At 42.1% G+C, this 20,598-nt stretch overlaps 1 protein-coding gene across 1 annotated transcript; it reads right to left on the bottom strand.

The window, feature by feature from the left end:
• Positions 1 to 1,376: 1,376 nt before the first annotated feature.
• On the bottom strand, positions 1,377 to 19,298 carry LOC109475366. Its single transcript, XM_019775978.1, is given in 24 exon segments — positions 1,377 to 1,754; positions 2,067 to 2,157; positions 2,368 to 2,508; positions 2,640 to 2,719; positions 3,036 to 3,111; positions 3,113 to 3,153; positions 3,582 to 3,754; positions 4,569 to 4,761; positions 5,043 to 5,197; positions 5,351 to 5,461; positions 5,662 to 5,771; positions 6,177 to 6,345; positions 6,575 to 6,703; positions 6,842 to 6,917; positions 7,759 to 7,864; positions 8,221 to 8,362; positions 8,964 to 9,110; positions 9,347 to 9,434; positions 9,595 to 9,668; positions 9,784 to 9,927; positions 15,679 to 15,802; positions 16,306 to 16,415; positions 16,759 to 16,868; positions 19,290 to 19,298. Coding segments are annotated over 23 exon segments (2,613 nt in total). The 5' UTR covers positions 16,832 to 16,868; positions 19,290 to 19,298; the 3' UTR covers positions 1,377 to 1,694.
• Between the last annotated feature and the right edge of the window lie 1,300 nt (positions 19,299 to 20,598).

Here is a 20,598-nt window from a genome sequence, read left to right as displayed (position 1 = left end):
AGGGTTAAAAAGAAACTATGGACAATACTTGATAAATACTTGACGACAACTACTTAGTAAATAGTTCAATAGAATAATATTGTATTGACAATGTAAATATAGTGCACAACATCTGTTATGTAATAGTATATTAACCTGACATATAAATGTAATTGTAGTAAACGCACGACGACCAGGCCGGATATTCTAACTTGTTAACGTTTGGCCACAACATCTGTCATGTAGTAGTACCGGTAGTAACGTTATGTCTATCTGAATTGCAACTGACACTGTTAACTGTTCCGAATTGTTTATGTTATTGTTGTGAGGGCTAGCCCTTTATAATAGCCTCCGGCTAGTTGGGCAGTCCTGGCTGCATACATATGTGTTATCAGCCTAATAAATCAAATCAAATCAAACTATACTATTCTGTATTTTACAGAACACATAAAAACATGCAGTATTGACAAAATTTTAATGTACGGCAAGGATTATGTCGGCAAGGATTATGTCTCGGTTGCGTGTTAATCTCACCTATCGCCTTGTTGATGATGGCGTCCTTGTCCTGCGGCGAAGTAAGCACCGTAGTGTGGTGAGCTGGTCCCGCAGGCCGATGTTGAAGGTGTAGTTTTTCTTGTTCCCTTCTCGGGCCCATGCAGGTGCGCTCCTTCGTGCTGGGTGTCTGTCGGCAAGCCCGCACCTCCGACTGCAACGCCTCCAGTCTCTGGTCCACGGCGGCCTGTTTTTGCTCCATCCAAAACAGAACCGCCATGATGGAGTCTGTGTTCTCTGGCGGGGTGGATAGTCGGGAGGGGCCGGCCTGGGCTGGTTGAGCCGGTGGGGTCCTAAAGAAGCGACCGTCGAGGGTCGTACTAGCCGTCAGGCCGGCGGGATGAGGGGTAAAGCGTCAGGGTCGGTACCCATGCCAGTTGAAAGCGTGGAAGAAGACGGGCGTGGGGCGGACGGCGTGTCATCGACTGGCGGCGTCTGTGTGGCCGAAGCCCGGGAGGAGCGCCTACGGGTTTTAGGCAAGGCGGCGGTCAGCGTAAGAAGCCTCACCAGAGATATAGACTCGAGCTTAACACAAGGGACAAAGTCCACGGAGCGAAGTACACACTCAACCGCTCACTATGAAGTGGCGACGACGAATGAGGATGAGTTGGAGGGTAGGTAGGGGGTAGGAAGTGAGGACCAATAGGAGAGGGTTACGGATGGGGGAACATCCGCCCAATTTGTGAGCCGACATGTAACGTGATAACCTGACTTCTATAGACTGAAGAATGTAACCTGTAGTAGAAGAATGTAGACTGTAGTAGTGAAACATGTTTATTGTTACAAGTTTGGGCGTTAGTAATACTCTAAATAGATCTTCATACACATGAACTCTGATACACGTGTACAGTTGGGTTTTATTGAGATACAAAATCAACTTCCATACATATTGATTTCAATTGAACTGGTACTTATTAAAGACGTACATACAGTTATATAAAATGGATGCAAAAACAGTTCAGTAAATATAGCAGAAAACATTTGACAAATACTGAAATAGAGTGCCAGCTTGGCAAAATGAACATACTGTTTACATAAAAACAGCAAAAAAAAATTTGTCGTAGTCAATATCCTCCCCCCCCCAGTATTGTCCAGTATTGTGCAGCCATCAGCTATATCCAGGTTGACGTCACTTTAGCCTTCTATTTGCGTCCGATGCAGTCTCATACCGGAGTTATTGGTGCCTCTATCGCTGCCACAGGTGCGTTGAAGTAGAAAAAGCCCTGGAGGAGAAAATTATATCACCGTTATTATGACGTCCATGTCAACAATGTTAATCAGAATGGCCGAATTTCATTCTGATGAGTCATTGTCCATCACAAATATCACAAATATCAATGGAGAGAGGAAATGCTTTTTCGGCAACTTTAAAGTAGTTCAGTGGTATCTTGGCCTTCCACTGACAAAATAAGCTAGAAACTGGACCAAAAATTGTGTCAATTAATAACAATGTGTAACCCAATACAAGCTCACGAGTTCATAGTGACCTATAGCATGGTACTGCCTAGGACTAAACACATTAACATTAATCTCACGTTGGGATCCGCCTCCAGTAGTTTCCTGACAGTTGTGGCGTCCGGCCTGGTCTTCTCGTTAAATTTCCAGCACTTCAGCATCAGCTGGTATCTGGGAGTGAATAGAATCATTATTCATCCAGCCTTTATGAAGTGTTACTTTTCAACCAAAATATGATGTCAGAATTGGGTCAAAGGTCCCCATAAGTCGATACCGCCCGCCGTCTTGTGCTGGACTTGTATTTGACAAAACTTACCCTAACTTAAATGATTTTAGCGTTGTGTGGATGTATTTTTTTCTCAAGAAACATCCCAGGCTTACCTTTCTTCTGTACACAGTTGAGGCATGGGGAGTCTGAAGTGGTTTTGCAGCGCATCATATATTCTGTCTGCCCCCTCCATCCCAGGGTACGGCGTGCGGCCCAGCTGCGCCACTTCCCACAACAGAACCCCGAAGGACCAGCTGGAAGTGAATATTTCACAGTGTTCAAGATGGGAAAGATTTCACAGTACTGTAGTTATTAAATCGAGAGGACTATGAACGTTTGTTTCCACTAAAATGTTAGTGTCTTCTTGGCAAGGTTGAAAACTCACACGTCACTCTTGTGTGTGAACCTAGCCTCGTTCTTCAGGCCCTCCGGCGCCATCCACTTCAGCGGCAACAGGTCGTTGCCCTTGAGGAACAAGAAAGAACAGCTGCTTCAAGTTCTATGCAAAGCCGGCTGTGAAAAGACTACGGGATCTGTAGATGACTAGAATCCTCTTCTATTTTAAACTTATTTTACTTTTTCTTACTCAATAATACTGCGCCAGCTCCCTATGTAAGATCGTGCTATTAGTCCGACCTACCCTGTCCTGCCGATGGTACCCCACAGCGTACATGTCCCGGGACCTACCCTGTCCTGCCGATGGTACCCCACAGCGTACATGTCCCGGGACCTACCCTGTCCTGCCGATGGTACCAAACAGCGTACTTGTCCTGGGACCTACCCCGTCCTGCCGATGGTACCCCATAGCGTACATGTCCCGGGCCAGCCCGAAGTCCGCGATCTTGGCGGTTCCCTTCCAGGATCAGGATGTTCCGGGCCGCGATGTCTCGGTGGACCAGCTGGACACAAGCAAAGATGAGCAATTCAGTTACCAAATATGTTTTTTTAATCAGCTTTTAGCTTTGATTACCTTAAAACACAATAGAAAACTTTCATCTGCTGTAGAAAATTGCAAGCCTGTAAGTCTAAACGATCCCCTAATAGGTAACGGTTAAGCCAGGAATGGGATATCTAAGTAAGAGAAGGCATTCCAGGGAGGTAGTGGAGTCTGTCACATGGTTCCTGAAGCTAAGACGTGGAATAAAAAGCTCACAACTTGCACTGAATCTCCCGTTTTTTTTCAATTAGAAAAAATTCCAACAAACACATCTAATCTCAAAAAGGAAATCCCTTGATTTCCGTGGTGGTAAACATCACTTCAAATATTACTTCATGTCTTGGGCGCGGAATTGGAAGGGAAAGATCGAGGGACAGTTGATTTCCTTACCCTCATGGTCGCCAGGTGCTCCAGTCCGCAGCAGACCTCCACCATCATGTTCTCGAAGATGTGCCGTTTGTTGACCAGAACGGTCCTGTTGAGTTTGGACTCCGCACGTAACGTCCACAGCAGGTGAAGGAGACTCCCGTGTTCGGCATATTCAAGCACTAGTTGAAGCGGGCCTGGAAAAAATATTTCAATATGGACTATGGAATCTTCTTCCTCACTGCCACAACAGCCTTACCTGAACATCTACATGAAGTGATGACTTGATTTTCGGGGCAAAAGTTAATTTCAAAAGGAAATAAACCAACCGACAAACATCGATATCCATGAGCCACAAAGATTCTGAACTAACCGTCTCTAAAACAGATGCCTTTCAGCCGGATGATGTTGTCATGGTTACCGCACAACAACATGATGCAGGTTTCCCGCAGAAGGGCCTGTCTGGCCGGGGAGTCATCATCGTCTGGACAAACATTTACATAGTCAGGTTTTACATCATATAGTCATGTACGCGTATTCTTTATTAAGCCACACCGACTTAATTTTATGGATGACATCCTCTGAAAACTCCCACGCGCGGGCGAATAGAAAAAAATTCCGGCCAAAAATAAAAATGCTACTAAACGACGGGAATACAAGGCTGGTATTGTGAATTCGCGGCAGTATACATAGCAACGTATACGACAAGCCGACACAAGCTGGCTTTTTGCGGAATTTATGAATCGGCACTGTACGTATATACTGAGTTCTTGAGTCGTGGAGCTCCGGTAGCCTGGGTGCCTGGCTCCGTATTGTCGATAACTACTATGGACTACTCAGACCTAGAGCCAGGCCAGAGCCTCGGTGGACGTGATCTTTTTTTTTTTAGAACAAGCGAAAATCAATGCGCGCGCGGATGCCATCCATAGAATTAAGTCAGTGTGACCTTATACAATACAAAGTATGATCACACTAGCTAGATAAGGAGTAAAAATTCAAACAAAAATTTACCTTTGAGTTTCTTGACAGCCACTACCGCATCGTCATCCTCCAGTTGTGTCAACGTTGCCTTGACGACATGTCCAAAAGCGCCCTCTCCCAGGAGCTGTCCGCCCTGCAGCCTGCTCCTGTCGATCTCCCTTTCCTTCAGCAGCTCCATGTCGATACTGCCTGACGAGGAGCCTGCTGCAGGCGGCATCAGGGCCTGGGGAGAAGGTGGGGGTTCAGTCAGGGATATTCAGTTCTGGCTTCTAGCAAGAATTATAGCAGCTTCATATATTTCACTATCCAGATAGTCTCCATCAGAATAGCAATGCATGTTCAAAAACAGTAAAAATTCAGCCATATAGCTAGATGGCGAGGGGTGTTCGGCTCCCGAAGAATTCATTTGTCCGAGAGAGAAATGAAAAACCTAACGGCCTCTAATTTTGCCGAAGTGTACTGCCCTAACCTGTTAAAAAGTCCATATTGGAGCTAATTACGTACCTTGAGGTCCTGTTCGAGCTGGAAGACCTCCGGATCGTCGATGTTTCCGACCCGCAGCCTGTTGTTGTGCCTGTAGAGCAGGAAGATGGCGCCGAGTAGGAGGAGAATCAGCGCGCCTGCCGACAGACTGGTGGCCAGGAGGACGGCCTGGGAGCCTGGAGGGTCTAAAACATGTACATGTAGATATCTTTAATTTTCAGCTGAAGTACGTAATAGGTATTTGTATTGGTAAAGGGGTCGGATGTCAATCTATCTGTCTAACAGATGTTTACATTTTCGTCAGGAAAGTAGTGTACAAAATGACTCACTTGGACACCCGTCACCATAACAGACACAGCCCTGGAGCCGTTCACAGGTCTCCTGTTGTGTACAGTTGCAGACTCGGTCACACAGCGGGCCCCAGTAATTCTCTTCACACACTGGAATGTGTTAACATAATATCCTATCATTGCCATATTTTATATGTATATGTATATAGTGAATGTGTAAGTGTGTGCGTGCCCAACTCAGGCCTAAGGCCACGTATTGGACTCTTGTTCCCCTTTTTCTTAATATTCATTGTACAAAATTAGCGGTAAGTTGATTGAAGCATAAAACCAGTACCAAGAAAAGTCCATACCTATCTGTATGTCCACCATGTCTCTGTACGTGTCTCCTGTGGTAAGACCCTCACAGGTCACGTGACCCTCGTGCTCAGGTGCCAGGGAGTTGATGTACAGAACAGAAGAGCTGTGGAGGGAGGAGAAAAGTTGAGCTTCTGAAGTTTATAGAAAGTAATGTGTGTGGCTGGCAAACCAATCAATAAAGACGCCTGGATGTCTAACCTTCATCCATAAATCAATAAAGGTCTCAGAGTAAACTTATTTCTTTTTTGTGCACTATTTTTGATTATTAAGAGGAACAAATTCAACATTTTTTACACATTCATTATGTCAGTCAGGTAACGTTACGAATACGTGACGTAAGTAATACATCAACGGTGTCGGAGTGACAAGGGCGATCGAACACAGTCCAATTCCTGTACATGTTATAGCCAGCGCCAACAGTATACTAGTATACTAGTTTTCTATCACATTACGTAATAAGATTGTGATAAGGACAATTTCAAGAGAGAAACCTTCTAAATTTGCTAACTTTTTGCTGTTTGAAACATTAAGCTGGTCAACAGAAATGCCACTCTCAAAGAACCACTTGATGTCAGTGACGTCAAGCTTGTAAGCCGTGCATGTAAGCTGCAGTTCCTGTCCGATCCGCAAGTCTTTTAGCTCTCTGGCCGAAGGACAGATGTGCATTTCTGGGTGATCTTGTGGATGACAAAACGTTTAAATTACGTTAGGACAAGACAGATTCATATCGTTACAGTTAGACTAATACATAACATATAATATAATACCAAAATAATATAATATAATATAATACATAATGTATAATACAAAACTCGGGAAATCGTTACATGTCAGTGAACTGTGTAATTCATTTGCCACCTTAGATAAATGTTGCGATTTTTACCGAGCTTCTTGAGTAGTGCCCACCTGTGATGCAGTTCTTCCCCGTCCAGCCAGGGGCGCACCTGCACGCACCGTTGAAGCTGTGACATGCTGCTCCGTTATAACACTGGCAGCGCTCCGCACAGAACCGCCCGAACCGCCCGATGGGACATGCTAAAAACAGCAGGGATCGCTTGGATGTATTTTTATCTTTCTTTCTATACAGATATCACGTTTCTAGTATTCCAGACTTTATTTATAGTCAAAATGGATACATGCAGTTCAACTTTGAGCCGCTAGGAAGACTCTTACCTGTCACTAGGATTTTGGTCGTCAGCGTTCCAAGTCCTATTTTACACCTCACGGTTATCTCCTCTCTAACCTGCAGCTATTAACAACGTTTTTGAGAGCATTTTAAAAACACACAACAAAATGTTTGTCCATGTGTGTATGTATGTATGTATGTATGTATGCGTGTGTGTCTTGTTGCTGCAACCGTCAATGTGTGTGCTTGGTGTTTTGTCATCCAAATATTCAAGGAAGCATTTCTCATACCCAAGCAGATCCTAAGGTGGCAAAAGATCTAGTCAGCATCAAATGAAGGCAGTATCCATTCGCCAGAGAGGGTCCAATACACCACTCAATGAATACTAACTGGCCAATTTGATACTGTCTCTTGCCACCCTAGAATCTGCTTGTATATTACGTTTCTTACACCCCCCGTGGTAATAGTACCCTATCCTAACTGAACTCCGGGCAAAGCTCCGGTAGAAGGGTAAGGTATGGACAGAAAGTCCTGAGCAAACGCCCACATAGACGTTGGAAAAGAGTGTGGGTGGGCGGGCTACTTTCAAATTCCCTTCTCCCACTAAGACGCCGTCAGCACACCCCCCACCCCTCCCCCTCCTGTAGTCCGTCACACTCGTCCGCTCGTTTCTCCTTTGTCCTGGCCGGTCTCCTGGGATCCGAATGGGAAATCTCTTGTTCTAAGCTGTATTTAAGCACGCTGGTGCCAGGTGAGGGTACCCAGGTGTGTTTGAGGTCACGTGGACTGCTCCTAACCAGCTTACGCTAATGGCGAATGCGTGCCCAGGTCAGGAGCGTCCCCTTGACTCAATCAGAATATTATAAGTAAACCATACGAAAAAAATAAAGTAGCCTAACTTCAAAAATGCCATTTGGTAACTAATGTATTCTATTTATGTCTGTAGCACAAAAAAATTCCTTACCTTAGCACCAGAAATGTTGTATATTATGACTCCTTCAGTTCCTTTCCAATTCAGTAAGTCATAACTTCTAACCGGGACCCATGGCCAGTTCCATGGACTCCAGTTGCTGCAAAGGTACACACAGAACATATATATATATATAGATAGATAGATAGATAGATATCAGATGGTTCAGAACAAAAGGGGGAATGTGACATTGGTTTTTAAGTCCGGAACTTGTTACAGACTTTCAGTTTTTTAGACTTGAACCTAAACATTTTACAAGTCTGGTACTACTTCGCACACACACACACACACACACACACACACACACACAGAGAGACACACACACACACACACAAACACACAAACATACATACATACATACACACGTACACAAACACACACATAAACACTCGTACACAAACACACACACACACACACGTGTACACACAAGCACGAAGTAATAAATGAGGGCCTAACCTGTCGTATTCAGCCGGCACAGTCAGCAGAACAGACGCAGGAGAGCCGTCGGATTCGTAGGTACAGGAATATTCGAAGTCTGAAGCCAGGATAGAATCCGTGAGGATAAATTCGTGGATGACGACGTACAGCTGGAGGGAATCTGCGTGGTGAGACATGGACAACATAACGACTTAGGTATGGCAGACTTCACTACTCAGACAATAATTTGATACCATGGATGGAAATAACATCAGTGACGATTTAACTCTCCATAACGCGCGCGCGCGCGTGCGCACATTCACACACACACACACACACACATACTTACACACACACACACACACACACACACACACACACACACACTACACACACACACAAACACACACGCACTCACAAACGCACTAACACACACACACACACACTCTCACACACACTCGCTCTCTCACACACATACACTCACAAACACACACACACACAAACACATATACACACACATACTTACACACACACAAACAAACACACTCACATACGCACTTACACACACACACACGCACTCACACACACACTCTCCCTCTCTCACACATACTCACAAACACACACACACACACACACACACACACACACACACACACATACATACACACGTACACAAACACACACATAAACACTCGTACACAAACACACACACGTACACACACACACACACACACACACACACACACGCGTGTACACACAAGCACGAAGTAATAAATGAGGGCCTGACCTGTCGTATTCAGCCGGCACAGTCAGCAGAACAGACGCAGGAGAGCCGTCGGATTCGTAGGTACAGGAATATTCGAAGTCTGAAGCCAGGATAGAATCCGTGAGGATAAATTCGTGGATGACGACGTACAGCTGGAGGGAATCTGCGTGGTGAGACATGGACAACATAACGACCTAGGCATGGCAGACTTCACTACTCAGACAATAATTTGATACCATGGATGGAAATAACATCAGTGACGATTTAACTCTCCATAACGCGCGCGCGCGTGCGCACATTCACACACACACACACACACACACACACACACACACACACATACTTGCACACACACACACACACACACACACACACATACTTACACACACACACACTTACCACCGGTCTTGTTGTATGTTGTGTAGCCGTAAGGGTAGTAAAACGGATCTGCTTCAAAACTGTATTCCAGCTCAACTTGCACAAAATCCTGAAAAACGTTATGACAAGTGATTGTTACCAAAGTTGAACACTTTTTCAACACATTAGTTACACGCATCGAACCTTTGACTAGTTCTAATGAGCTACAATAACTTTGGCCTTGAGATTGTCTTTTTTATTTATTCTATCCACTAGATGTGTTCAATTACCTCAGCTGTGTTGTAGTTAAAAACCGGTGCCATTTGTGGGACGAACGTTTCCTCGTTGAACTCTGGAACATTGTCTGCAGAGAAGGGACACAGACGGACATTATTATTGACGATTCAAATTTTATATTCAAGAATATTCCAGTGAATCAATTATTTAAAGAACAGTCCTAAGGACAAAGATGTACTCACTGTTGTCTCTTGTGGTGAATGTAAGGTTGAACTCGGATCGGTGCTGAGACAGAGGGTTGCGGCTGTAGACGACGTACATCTGATGGCCGGTACTGGCCGTGGACAGGTCTAACAAACGTCTGACGTCTTCAAAACCCGTCGCTGCTGCAATATTAATGTTAGAATCGGTATCTAAAATGTTCATACGCACCTCAAACCATGAAATACTGTATTACGGGTTCACCACAAAGTTGTAAAAACCATATTGCTTTTTCTCATGATTCTTCTTCTCCTCCTTCTCCTTCTCCTTCTCCTGCCATTTCTTAAAATAGATTCAGCTTCTTCAGTTTGGGGCCTAAGGATATGAAATTTGGTATGGAGATACAGTGTGCAAAGACCCCTAGGTGTTTTTTTAAATTTTGTTATACAAGCTTTTAGAATGGTTTTATTTGAGCTTTTTGGCTGTGTTATAGCAAATGTATTACTGTGTTAGTGTGCGGTGTTTACCACGTTTGGGCATGAGTCATCACAATGGAATGCAGGGCATCAACCAATAGGCATGCAGCTTTCCTCTATTCTTCTTGCTGATTGGCTGTTGGGATTTACTGGCTTAACTTCATTAACACCTGCACAGAGCCATGCCATACTGACAGTATGTCTGTATTCAAGTGTTTTGGTAGGTATTTCAAGCTTTCCTGCTCTAGCATTGGAATGCGGGGCATGAACGCTTTTTGTCTTCGTCAGAAGGACTATGAAATTGTCTCGCCGGAGTGTGGGGAACTGCGGATTTTGCGATATAACTCTGGAAGGCATGATTCGACGTCCATAATTTTTGGCAGGCAGATTACCGCTGTTGAGGCCGAAGTCAAGTACAAGTTTCGGCTTCGTGGGGGGTCCGTGCGTCACGTTAGTGCACCTTTTGTGTTTGTGGCTTGTTAGCAAGATAACTCAAGTATTTGTAAAATGTTGATTATAATTCTTGGTGCGGTGCTTACTATTGTCGGGACCAAGGTTAAGTTCGTTACTGAGCTTCGTGGGGGGTTTCGTTGTGACTACAGGGGGCATTTTGTTAATTTTTCTTGTGAGCAGGATAACTTTTGTATGTGTGGATGGAAGTTAATGAAATTTGATAGGCATGTTACTGTGGTGATCTCCAAGATTGAGTTCAAAGATGAGAGTCGTGGAGGTCGTTATGTCCCCGTAATAGGACCTTTTGTGTTTAGAAATCCCCACCTACATCTGCTTGGAGACAGCCGACAGCTGGATATAGCGGGGGAACCCCATAATGGGATGGGATCAAATGACGTTACATTGAGGGATTGTACTATAACTTCAGCCGGGGGAGGATAGGTTGGACATATATCAGGTTATTTTCTACGGCCACACCAAGTAATTGCTATGGATGACGTCCACTGGAGACCTTAAATCTAATTGCCTTAAATTTAAGGCAAGCGCGCAATAAAAACACGAAGGGCCGAAAAACGAGATGCCTAGATTTGGAATATACTAACTGTAGAAGTACAAATGTTAGGACACAAGGAACACAAGAAACAAGTCTTCTATTTGTCATAAAGACAAATTAACAAAACAGCAGCCAGTAGTCACCCTGTTCTGATTCTTTCCTTTATAGCATCTTCTCTTATTATATTTTGCGGCGCTGTCGTGACACTTTCAACACAGTAAGAATTTCTTGAACGTTTTTTTCCAGTAACAGTCCAAACTCAAATAACATAGCGGGGGGGGGGGGCTAACACGGGTGACGACGCATCTGTATAATCTGCGGCAAACTGTTTCAGGGTGTTCTGTACCATAAAAATAGTACAGAGATTCTTTAGTTCTTTAGACCAAATTGATTATTAAAAAGAGTGAAGAATACGCATGTTAATTTCTCTAGAACGATGTACCTCTGACGAAGACATGAGATCTCCGACCCCTAGTTTTATCTTGAAAAGCAACAGTTTTCATTATGCAATTGAAAATCCTAACCAATAATAGTAGGGAATAGCTATCCAACTGTTGTAATCTTAGTTGTATGTTGCTTCATACTATAGTTGCCTTCGACTGAAGGCTATGCCTTCGGAGAAGGTTATGAAATCGGGTTTGCACTGTTTGGCAGATTAGGCACGATAACTCTTGAAGGCAAGGTCCGAGGTTCACGATTTTTGGCAGGCAGGTTGATTTAGGGGTGGCCATTGTCAAGGCTAAAAATGGGCTTCGTGGGGGGTTCCTAAGTCACTGTAGTTGACCTTGGTTTTTGGTGTTTTTTCCTTGTCATCAAGATATCTCGAGAATCCTTAAATGGATGTTCATTATTTTTAGTGGGCAAGTTACCGTTGAAAATGCCGAGGTCAAGTTCAAAGATGGGCCCCTGGGGGTTTCTATGTCACTGCAGTTGACCTTTGTTTCTTGTGTTTTTTCTTGTACATCAAGATAACTCGAGAATCTTTAAATGGATGTTCATGTTTTTAGTTGGCAAGTTACCATTGACAATACCAAGGTCAAGTTCGGATATGGGCTTCGTGGGGGGTCCCCACGTCATTGAATTAGAAAGTACTGCAGCGAAACTTCTGGTTTTTAAATCTCGTGATATGGACGTGCTAGGGTCATGATTTTTAGATGGTAGGTAGCTCTCGTGCTCAGAAAGAAGTGCCGTAAGTTTGGGCCCCGTAGCAGCTTATTTGGGAAATGCAGAGGCATTTGTTTGAAAATGCTTGAAGTAGGATAGCTCAAGAACCGGTTGACGGATTGTTGTTATTTTTGGTATCTCGGTAGCTTAAGTGATGCTTGACCTAATTAGATGACAATTATGCAAATCACAATCTAATTTACATAATTAATGACAAAAGTCTATAAATCTGCTGCGTTCCATGATAGAACAATTGAAATGGTGGCATATTTAAACAAGAGGAAGAGGAACATTGACAGATATTAATTATGTAAATTGTGACCCAATTTGATTAATTAATAAGAGAAATCTATATGTCTTTCATACTGCACTAGACCTTTTTGGTTTCCACCCTCTGTGGATTACATTGCTTTATGCCCACAAGGATAGCTGGAAAAAACTTTCCTGTTTGTTGAAACAACAGAATCCTTGCGAAATTGGCGAAAGTGGCGCTTAATGCTGCATTAATACTGAAAGTTTTAATACTGGGTTAATGCTGGGTTAACGACTCGGCCAGCCTTCAAACACACATAGATACATCATTCATAATGTACAATGTAGAAAAGGCAATCTTTCTTTTTATTAATATTTGTTACATGTACTGGAGCAACTGCATAACTCTTGTAAAATTTGTAAACCCTGACACAAGACTGCACAAATGTACACGCTAATGTTGTAGGGAATACAGGAAACCTATTCATATCTAGGTTAAAACAACAAGTTACAGACAGGAAGCTGTCAACATTGGTTTTAGTTGAAAAAACGTTTTCTTTGAAATTGTTTGTTGAAAAAACATTAGTGGCCCAGTGCCCCAGCAGAGCGTGCTTTATTTGACAGGTCTGTGGCCCCCAGTGTGAACATCTGGAATTAGCCTGGTTGCCAGACCCATAGCACACTGGACACAAAGTATCTCAGTTTGGCACCCAGGTAAATCTGGAATATGGATAATGTGAATAGGTTTCCCGTAATACCTACAACATTAGCATGTACATTTGTGCAGTCTTGTGTAGTACATTTGTGCATATCGTATCGTAATGCAACAGGAGTTAAAGATTTAAACCCGATATAAGGTCACAAACTTTGTTTTAATCGATAACATAGTTGGTATACTGTACACAATGGCCAGGTCACTAGAAGGAAGTGGTCTGAACGCATTGAGCAGTATCTAATCTTTATAAGCTTTGTGGCTTTAGCGAGGAGCACGGCGGTATTCTATGAATGACTTTGAGTTTGATGCCTGTAATCTTCTTCATAATGGGTCGTGTGGAGAGGGAATAGAGAAGCCTTGCCATTGAAAGGATAGATTTTCACGACCATATTATGGTCCGATGGGCCCCACAAGAAAACTAACATAGCCAAACTGCGTCGCCAACCTGAGAAATAACCAGTAAATAACTACTAGTTCAAAAATTGAAGATTGTTAAATTGCAACTAGGATACATATTTTATTTGAATTCTATCCAGGATAAATTGCATTGACAGGATAGACTGGGACGGTTAGGTAGATCACCCGAGGCTGACCTCAGCCCTGCCAGTCGTACCTCTGGGAACGTCCCCGGAGGACCTGGGCTAGTCTATACCACTATCCGGGCTGGAATAGAAAGTCGGGACTGTTTCCTGCTAAAAGTTTGATACGACGGCCCCTCTGACAAGTAAGGCATATATGATAAATGAGTTTCTCTTTGTGGAGGAAGATTAACTTTCTACCAGGCACCATGGATCACTGGAAAAATAGTAGAAAACGGCCAAAATAAAGGGAATAGTATGCCGCTAAAGGGTCAGATAGCCCGCTAGAGAGATACAACTCACCGGGAGGAACCCATTTATCTTACATACCACATACCATCACAACAATTGGCCAGTTTGTGTGATTTTGTAACTTGCAATTGTCTTCAATGTATTGGACATCGCACGCTTCAACAACACTGGCTGCATAGAAGAATAATTTAGTTGAAGGAGTTTTTGCCGTTTTGAAGTTTGGATCACCGCGTATCGGAGGGAAGAAAACAACCTTTCGCGGCCAGACTCCCCAGGCCAATTCTCCTCTTCTTTTTGCCGAATTCTACGATCCGTATTTCCGTAGAAAGACATGGTACAGGCTTGGTGAATAGTCTGTTGCTTCGTTCACTACGATAATCATCTTCACAAAAAACCTACACTATACACACACACAACACCCACCAAAACAATATCACACTGTCGAAGGCATGAGACCTCCGAACTCTAGTTGTATCAATGTAAATCATTGTTTTCCCTTGTGTTTCTCATTCTTTCCCTGCCATGTCGTAAACTGTGGTAAAGCCATCGCTGTATTTGCTCCAAAGCAAATGTCGGCCTGTCTAGTTGTAATAGCTATTAGGCCACAGCAAGTAAATTTTATGGATGACATCCTCCCCAGACTCCAAATCTAATGCGAGCGGGCGAAAAAAAAAACAAGACGGGCCGAAAAAAACAAGGTTCCTACATTTTAAAATTTTTACTCTATCAGTGTACAAATGGTTTTGATTCAGTGGAAACATCACATATACACAGTCAGCATCACTATCACTGCATCAAAGTAAGAAACAAACATTAAATCAGAGTCTTTTCTTGTCTTCTTTCTTTATAGTTATCTGCCATCCACCTTTCAGCATGGCAACAAACATCTTTGCCCATCTCCGGCATGTTGACCACTGTCAGAGGGCAACAAAATTTCTTGTTTTTTTTTTCCAAAATCAGGCAAAAATTAATGCGCGCGCGGATGTCATCCATAAAATTTACTTGCTGTGGCCTTACCTAATAGATGGATGCATGTAGATAGATAGGTGCGTACTTTTGTCTAAAAGAACCAAATTTGGCACACATATAATTAAATGTATTCTAAGCAAATCTTGATATGGAGGCATTTCACAATCTGACCAAAGCAATTTTCTGGCGTATTTTTGTACTTTTGACTAAAATGAAATTTCTTCCCTCTGTATCATGACAGTTGAAATAGTGATGACGAAATTTAGCTATTACAATACAACACTGCGTACAAAGTGCTGACTACTCTATTGTTCTTTCTTTAAAATTTTTTTTGGGGGGAAGGGGGGGCTTATACAACACTGCGTACAACGTGCTGACTATTCTATTGTTCTTTCTTAAAAATAATTTTTGGGGAGGGGGCTTATACAACACTGCGTACAACGTGCTGACTACTCTATTGTTCTTTCTTAAAAATTAATTTTGGGGAGGGGGGCTCATTTTTACGAAAACATTATGAAACTCACGAGTCTGGTCCCCACAGAACGTGTCGATAGTTCTGCTGCCCGGAGAGTTTCCGTCGTGAAACGTCAGAACGTCGGCGGTGCAGTTTTCCGAACCGCGCCGGTAACCGGAGGAGTCAAAATTAATCTGGAATAGACCATGATATTCCGATTATGGTTAGACATCTATGGAATAAACGTCATGAAAATAATGACAATGGCACAAGCAACTGCATTGGCACCCACTATCTTTCATCCTCGGTCACTGACGAAAGAAGGTGACTGCTGTCTGAAACTCACTCATTCACTAATTCATTCACTCACTCAGTCACTCACACTCACTCACTCGCTCTTTCACTCACTCACTCACCCACCCACCCACTCACTCACTCACTCACTCACTCACTCACTCTCTCTCTCTCTCTCTCTCTCTCACTCTCTCCAATAGCTGAAACGCCTGGCTCTTTATCTATCCAGTCGATTGGTTTATTTTTAGTAGAAAATGATATTATTTACATTTATGTTACACTTATTGGGTAACATTCTGAATTGAATATTCATAAATCCTATTTTGAAAGATAACCTGATACATACAGGTGATAACACAAAACCCAGTAGCATGTAATTCAAAAGGCTGTATCAGACGCTTACCAAGATTATCTTCAATGGAGAAGTCAAGATGTTCCACTCACAGCGGTTTGACGTCACATCCGTTATGCTCCATATTTGGCCCCGCAGTCCAAGTGTCGAATGTGTACATGCTGTCAGGCCATATACAATTGATTATATTATGCAAAATACCATTTCGACTGTCTAAGAAGAAGGCAAACCACAAAGCAAAATCATAATAGATTTTAGATCAACTTATACTTCTACTCTTAATTTACCTTACTTTTATTTGTGCAATATAATATGTCAGTGAGAAAAATGTAAATTGACTGCAATTCAGTGGCGGCAAAAGTTGTCCACTGCGAAAGTTCAATAAAGATCTTAAAACAATTTGTATCTTCTAAACATTAATTTTAAAAAATAATGTGTATCTTCTTATAAACATCGGACATAGATTTGCACCAAAGACCATCATCATCAGTCATTCTTACTCACCGCTCTTTGCCGGACGGAAGTTGGTCAGGCAGAGCAGGAGAAACTGAACAGGGAAGGTCAAGTTCACGTTCATCTTCAGAACAGCTGATGCAGGTGGCCAGAAGCTAAACCTGGAATTGGGCGTGCAAAGTTTAAGTAGGACAAGTCGCTCCTCACTGTACTTACTTATTTTATTTTATTTTATTTTATTTTATTTTATTTTATTTTATTTTATTTTATTTTATTTTATTTTATTTTATTTTATTTTATTTTATTTTATTTTATTTTATTTTATTTTATTTTATTTTATTTTATTTTATTTTATTTTATTTTATTTTATTTCATTTTATTTTATTTTATTTGCACTGTTAATTGTTTCATTAATTGTTATTGTATCATTTTGCGGAGTAGATCTCCCTGGCACTTGATTTTTGGCACTCCCAAACCCCGAGAACAGACAACACTTCTGCATAACAGGAGCTTTCTGACTTAGCATAATCTTGTCTTGACATGTCTGACTTTTGTTCTCGTTTAAACATCCAAAAAATTGTCTTCATTTTATTTGCATATCAAGAATAGTTTGTGCTAAGCCTTATAAACCTGCATTTCTCCTCTGGTACTTCAGTCACTGACGAAAGCTAGTGGATACTAGCTGAAACGTCTGACGTTTCCAAAATCATATCCAGTTGCTTGAGTAACTGCTTTTTGGCGTATCATTTTGCCTATGTTTGAATTATTTTCTTGACAATTCCTTATGTATGTACGTATTATTTCATATCAATTTATGGATACTACTTTTTCATTATTGGTATATTATCATTTTGCTCATGTTAGAATTATTTTGCTAACGATTCCTTACGTAAGTATGTATATGTATATATTATTTGATTTCAATTTTGTTTAGTTTTGGTTAGTATGGAGGAGGAGGGCTTAGCATATGCTGAGTAAGCTTTTTCCCCCTCCTGCACTTGTTTTATCTATTATTATTGTATTATATAAAATTTCTGTTGTGCAAACAAACAAACTGTGGCTATACAGATACAAAAGCTGGTGTGTTACGCCGAAGGGCGGTTATACCGGTTATACAGATACAGAAGCTGGTGTGTTACGCCGAAGGGCGGTTATACCGGCTATACAGATACAGAAGCTGGTGTGTTACGCCGAAGGGCGGTTATACCGGCTATACAGATACAGAAGCTGGTGTGTTACGCTGAAGGGCGGTTATACCGGCTATACAGATACAGAAGCTGGAGTGTTACGCCGAAGGGCGGTTATTTACCGACTATACAGATACAGAAGCTGGAGTGTTACGCCGAAGGGTGGTTATACCGGCTATACAGATACAGAAGCTGGTGTGTTACGCCGAAGGGCGGTTATACCGGCTATACAGATACAGAAGCTGGTGTGTTACGCCGAAGGGTGGTTATACCGGCTATGTAGATACAGAAGCTGGTGTGTTACGCTGAAGGGCGGTTATACTGGCTATACAGATACAGAAGCTGGTGTGTTACGCTGAAGGGCGGTTATACCGGCTATACAGATACAGAAGCTGATGTGTTACGCCGAAGGGTGGTTATACTGGCTATACAGATACAGAAGCTGATGTGTTACGCCCAAGGGACGTCATACGGGCTACACAAGTACAAAACACATGGATATACAGATATAGATGCAGAAGCTACTAAGCATGGGGAGTCAAACTTCCCCGGCCTTATTTTTAGCCCACTGAGTCCCAGGTAGCCGCCAGGGGAACCCCCTTACGTACACCGCCGGGTGTGGGTCATTAGCGCTGTGTTGTTTTAAGCCGGGCGGACAAAGCCAGACTGAAGCTTTGTTTGTGTAGCTCAGGTATTGGGTCGGCTTACCTGGTTAATGATTTGCAGATTTCCTCCGTACACAAAGATTTCGTGGAGCGTTTGTGAAGTTTGGTTCTTCTGTTCTCATAGAAAAGCGGTACTAACTAAGTTAGCAAGACCAGCTGGGAACGTATGCGTACGTAGTTATGATTGTATAGGCTTATTGGAACCTTAGACCACAAACACGGTCAAAACGGTCAAACTCAGACGCTGAGAACACTGACGTTTATAATCATACAGTGAAAAAAAAAACAATGCTTATTCCACATGCTCCCAGGTACTGGATACAGAAGCGCGATCCTGGATACAACTTTGATAAAGTGACTTGTTCACATTTTCACAACTGTTGAAAAAAAGTATTTTTAAGAAAGCAGTTTGCTCTGTTCTATATATAGCTAGATTTAAAGAGTAACATACCCGTGCCCTTACACAACGTAACAATGTTACAGTATATTCAAGCAATAACTGGATATAGATTTTAAAATTTAAAATCGGTTAGACGTTTTATTTCTTTAAGTAGCCACTAAGTTTCGACTGTGATGGATGAAATTTGTAACTAACAGGTATTTATTTTAAAAAGCTAAGAATCTAGATTTCAACGAGACGACAAGTACTAGAGAGTTGGCCAAAATGTACTTAAACAACGTAAATAATAAGATATAAGAGATATGATACTGAGAGCACGGATAGACCCACCTTTTCGTTTCGTCGCCACCAGGAAATGCCGAGGTATCAGGACAGCGGATATTACCAGTGTTACATCATATTTGTACTCTGGTTAATCATACACAGACCGGTGGCATATTGTAATAAATTACCAGTCCAGGGGGCATATTTTTAACTCCAGACCGATGGACAAAAAGCAAACTTAGCTGTAAGTATTTGCTATGACTTCAATCATGTAACCTGTATGATGTTACATGTTTTGTAACATTAATAACCTTAATGAAAAGCAGCTAGCAGGATGATTTGGGTATTTAACCCAATCCAGACCGGGCTTTTTTGGGCTTCGTGGGACGGGGGGGGGGCTGATTCGGCCCTTCCTCAGAACTCGCGAACGGTATATCGTATGACCACCACATTTTCAGGAGTTGGTGTAATATTAAAAAAGAATAATAACAACAATTTTGATGTCGTTATGACATAATATGACGTCATTATGACGTCAATTATGTGATTTTATAGGGCAAAACGTATAGATAGGTTATTCCCCCAAAACTTAATGGTATACAACTTTAACAAAAAAGTGATTATAATAGAATATTAGGGTGTACTAATATATCTCTCCTAAACTAAGCGATTTAACAACTGATTTATACTTCTGTATTCATTTATAATAGCTAAACTCTGTTCTCTTGTTACCTGGAAGATAGTCCATGTTTTGTGTGTAATTTTTATTTCATGTCTAGTGGTGACGTGAATATAGGCCCAATGATCGCTTTTAGTAAATATACTAGTCAGTAGCGTCTTTGATTTTGTAAAATTAATGTATTTATAACTCATGTAGGGTTTTCGGAAGAACCCCCCCCCCAAGGCTAAAACGTCCACTTTTTGGTCCACTTTTTATGTAAAGGTCCAAGATTTTCCTTTAAATGGACTGATTCGTATCACCAGCGGGGCTAGAATCGTATAAAAACTGCCAGCAAAACTGTTTTGAAATCCTCTCAAAAACACAGGAAATGCCATTTCAGAAGGTTCATTTTTCGACATTTCCCGGAACCCCCTCTTAAGCAGTGAGAAGACCCCCCCCCCATTCAAAATCCTGGCTACGGGCATCATGTGTATATTAATGGAATGTAAAACCAATTTGCTTCTCAGTGAATGGCAGGAAATGGCTTCAATTCATCCATGCTTTTTCTCTTTGTGCCTGCAGGTGAGCTTCACCATGGCAACTCTCAGACTACAGAAAAACAGATGGCCTGCAGCGGTAAGCTCACACAGTGTATCTGTCATCTGTTTATCTGAGAAAGATGTACATAGTTCATATTGTGTCATTGTAGCAGCA

The sequence above is a fragment of the Branchiostoma belcheri genome, unplaced genomic scaffold (genome assembly GCF_001625305.1).
Source record: "Branchiostoma belcheri isolate BF01 breed outbred unplaced genomic scaffold, Haploidv18h27 scaffold103, whole genome shotgun sequence".
Taxonomy (NCBI): domain Eukaryota; kingdom Metazoa; phylum Chordata; class Leptocardii; order Amphioxiformes; family Branchiostomatidae; genus Branchiostoma; species Branchiostoma belcheri.
This window is presented reverse-complemented; position numbering and strand designations above follow the sequence as displayed.